At 41.6% G+C, this 3969-nt stretch overlaps 1 protein-coding gene across 1 annotated transcript; it reads left to right on the forward strand.

Moving 5' to 3' along the window:
- The first annotated feature begins 480 nt into the window (after positions 1 to 480).
- On the forward strand, positions 481 to 1314 carry LOC138786447 (olfactory receptor 5I1-like). The gene has a single exon (XM_069963434.1). The coding sequence runs from the start codon at positions 481 to 483 to the stop codon at positions 1312 to 1314; it is 834 nt and encodes a 277-aa protein (XP_069819535.1).
- Positions 1315 to 3969: the final 2655 nt, after the last annotated feature.

Below are 3969 nucleotides of genomic sequence, written 5' to 3' on the forward strand. Positions count from 1 at the left end.
TGGACTGGTAGATTTTCACTTATCTTTAGTTTTAGTTTTTTTTATTTATTTGATCATTTGAATTTATTTATTTATCTAGTTTCTTAATTCATTAGGACCCCTATGTTCTGGTATCATGATTTTCAGAAAAAGAGGAATAATTTTCTATAAGTCTGAAGACAGATCTATAGCATCTTTTTATGGAATAATTTTCCATTAATTTACCATTGAAACAATAACTACATACTGTACAAGACTCAAGCCTTGGGTTTAGTTTAAGTCTCAGCTTCACCTTGTGCTGTTTTGGCATTGCAACTAATATGTTTTAATTTACTTCAATTCTTTAGCTGGCTATTGCCGTAAGTTATTATTTTTGATATGGGAAACCGAACAGCCCCAATACAATTTGTTTTAACAGGATTCTCAGATGAGCGAGATATTCAGATTTTTTCTTTTGTCCTTTTTTTAATCATTTATTTAATTGGATCATTGGGAAACGTGATGATTGTCCTTATTATAGTTCACGTTCCTTGCCTCCAAACACCTATGTATTTCTTTATTAAACATTTGGCTGTCTTGGACATGTGTTATATCTCAACTATAGTTCCAAAATTGTTAGCCAGCTCGATATCAAAATACTCTACAATTTCCTTTGGTGGTTGTGTAATTCAACTCTTCTTTTTTCTGGCTATGGCAGCTACGGAAGCTACTCTTCTAGCTGCTATGTCATATGACCGATATGTAGCTATTTGCAACCCCTTACGTTATTTAGTTATCATGAATAAAGCGGTCTGTATACAGCTTTCTGCAACCTCATGGACAATTGGAGGTGTTTATTCCACTATTCACACTATCAACACCTTCAGATTAAATTTCTGCAGATCCAATGTCATTGAACATTTCTTCTGTGATCTTCCACCATTGCTGAAAATTGCCTGTTCAGACACCAGGCTAAACCAAAAGATGATTTATGGTATAGGTGCTGTATTAATCTTGCCATGTTTTCCTTTAACAATACTGTCATACGTGTTCATTATACGCACTATATTGAGGATACCGTCTGCAACAGGACGGAGAAAAACATTTTCTACCTGTGTGTCTCATTTGATCACTGTAGGGTTGTTCTATCTTACTGGTATATCTGTCTACTTACGGCCCAAAGTCAGTTCTACCGATTTACATCACGATAAGATAAGTGCGGTGTTCTACACTATTCTTGTTCCAATGGTTAATCCAATTGTTTATAGTTTAAGGAATAGAGAGTTAAAACAAGCAATAAAAAAGATTCTCACGTGGAGGGTACCAACTGGGAAGACAGAAAAATCCCTCAAGTAGTGATTCGGCTATATTATGCAATAAGAAAGTTATTTACAAAATCCACATTACTAATCTGTTCTTTACCATCGCATGTTTAAGAGTTAAATAAACTTCTTGATGCTTTCAATTACCACTAGAGTCAGGCCTTTGGGGGGGGGGCCCTTGGGATTTTGTCCTGTGACAGTGGGGTTGCAGGGCCATTTCGTGGCCTCCCTTCCCTGCTTGCACTCACTTTGCAGGGTTGGCGGTCATTAACCAACACAGTGTTGATTTAGCCTGGGAATCATGTGGGCCAGGGGACCTGCACATGGTGCAGAGGCAATATGGTTTGATCAAATTATATATCAACATCCTGGCGTTGATTTTTAAATGTAGCTGAGAGGCATCAGTATCAGCCATAGGTGTGAGGCGCAGCAACCCCTTTTCCTCATGACCGTGTTTTCCGTCAAATTTCCTCGGTGTGCACATACTTAAATAGAGCTTGAAAAAGTCTATTTCTCTGAGTCCTGTGGGGTTAATTTGGATTTCTGTTTGTGCTACAAAGAGGGTCACCTGTCTGGGGGGGCGGAGGTCGAGATGGAATGACATGTCTGGGGGACGAGATAGGATGACGTGTCTAGGGGGCAGCTCGAGGTGTCCTCTATGAATGCCTACGTGGATATTCATCATCACTGGATGATGATGATGATGAGTGGAGAAATGAAGGATCCCCCCATTCATCCTCACTGACGGTTTCGATGTCGGAGGCAATAAGAGCGTATGCCTTCTCTGCCGAAAGCACCCTGTGGGCCATTTTTATATGAGGATTGGTATATGGGGTATGTAAATGTGTATTGTAGTGTAGTGGTGTAGTGTAGAACTTTATTACAGATAGTGTAGTAGTGTAGTGTAATGTAGTGGGTTTTACGTGTTTTTAACAGTAAGAAAAAAAAAGCCTACGCCATAAAAGGAGTTGCTGATAAATGACGTACTAATTAAGTGTTTTTGTTTTTTTTTTAACCAGGAGGGGGGAGAGTGCGACGCTGATCAGCACTCATCGCCTGAAGAGTGCATAAAAAAATAATGGGGAAAAAAATGGGAAAAAAACCCACTACCTGCAAACCCCAAAGCTACTGATCATTGTACTATGTACACTGATCAGCTGCTAGAGGGCAGTAGAACGAACCTGAACAACGATAGCCAAAGATGGACGGAAACAGCCGAAGTTAGAAAACAGGAGCCGAAGGTAGACGACAGGGATGAAAAGGACGACTTGGGACACAGAGATCTTCACTCCCGACGCCTGGATCAGGTGAGTATGGTGCACATACACCACACACACACACCTGTTCTGCACCCCCCCTGGGCCCGGCCGGCCAATCACAGTGATCGTGAGAGTGGCACATTTTCCATATAACACTAATGGCGATTGGTGCTGTCTCGGACAGCACCAATCGCCATTGATTTCCGGGTCACCGATGACCTGGAGAGGTGTATTTAGCTATCATTGGCTAGTCTGAACTGACCATCCAATGGCAGCGATTGTTGGCACGAGTTGTGTAAAACACCCCCCGTGCCGACGAGCAGAAATGGTCTGCTATACATTATAGCAGTCATCTTTACCCAATCACGGTGTGTGTGTAAACATAGTAATTGGGTAAAACGCAGATGTAAACATATGCCCGTTTGCATTAGGGCATGGGCTGCGGGGGCGTACATTTACGTCCCCATTCGTTAAGGGGTTAATACACTGCCCAAAGTTATATGTTAAGGAAAAAACAGAAGGTTCAACCTAAAAGGCTTTGCTGCTATTTATTATTGCTTATAATACAGCACTAAGACAGAAAAATAAACCTAAGGCTATGTTCACACTACGTAAAACTACGGCCGTAGTTCTCACTGCAGAACTATGGCCGTAGTTTTGCGGGGTGAAACATAACCTTACTTTCAATGGGATCCCGGCCGGAGCGCACACACATCGTATACGCTCTGGCCGGGATCTATGCGGCGCCCCAAAGAACTGACAGGTCAGTTTTTTGCAGCCGGAATTCAGTGAATTCCGGACGCAGAAAGACCTGTCAGTTCACACAGTGAAGCGAGCAGCTCCGGACGCTTGCTTCACTGTGGGCTATGGGAAGCTCTGATGCGGGCGCGCGCTGATGCGCCCGCATCAGAGCTCTGTGGCCGAAAGATGATCCGGCCAGAGACCGGCCGTTCCGTGACCCGGCCGGAGTCACGGAATGGCCGGTCTCATCCGTAGTGTGAACATAGCCTTATACAGCTCTGTATAAATTCATTCATTCATTGGTTACCTTTCTTGTTTATACTTAACTTTTTTACACTCTGCATTGCAAACACTTTGGCCTTATTTTTATTTCAATTAAACTAAATGACGAGTTGGTTTGATGGTTTAATAAATAAATAATGAGTTTAATAAATAAATAATGAGTTGGTTTGATGGTTTAAGGGTTGGTATAAATCTAGAACAATCTGTGCAGGTTCTACAAATATGTTGTGAGCTACAAAACAATACACTTAAGGCTGCGTTCACACTACATATATTTCAGTCAGTATTGCAACCAAAACCAGGAGTGGATTAAAAACACAGAAAGGATCTGTTCACACAATGTTGAAATTGAGTGGATGGCCGCCATATAACAGTAAATAACTGCCATTATTTCAATATAACAGCCA

Source organism: Dendropsophus ebraccatus, chromosome 3 (genome assembly GCF_027789765.1).
Source record: "Dendropsophus ebraccatus isolate aDenEbr1 chromosome 3, aDenEbr1.pat, whole genome shotgun sequence".
NCBI lineage: Eukaryota > Metazoa > Chordata > Amphibia > Anura > Hylidae > Dendropsophus > Dendropsophus ebraccatus.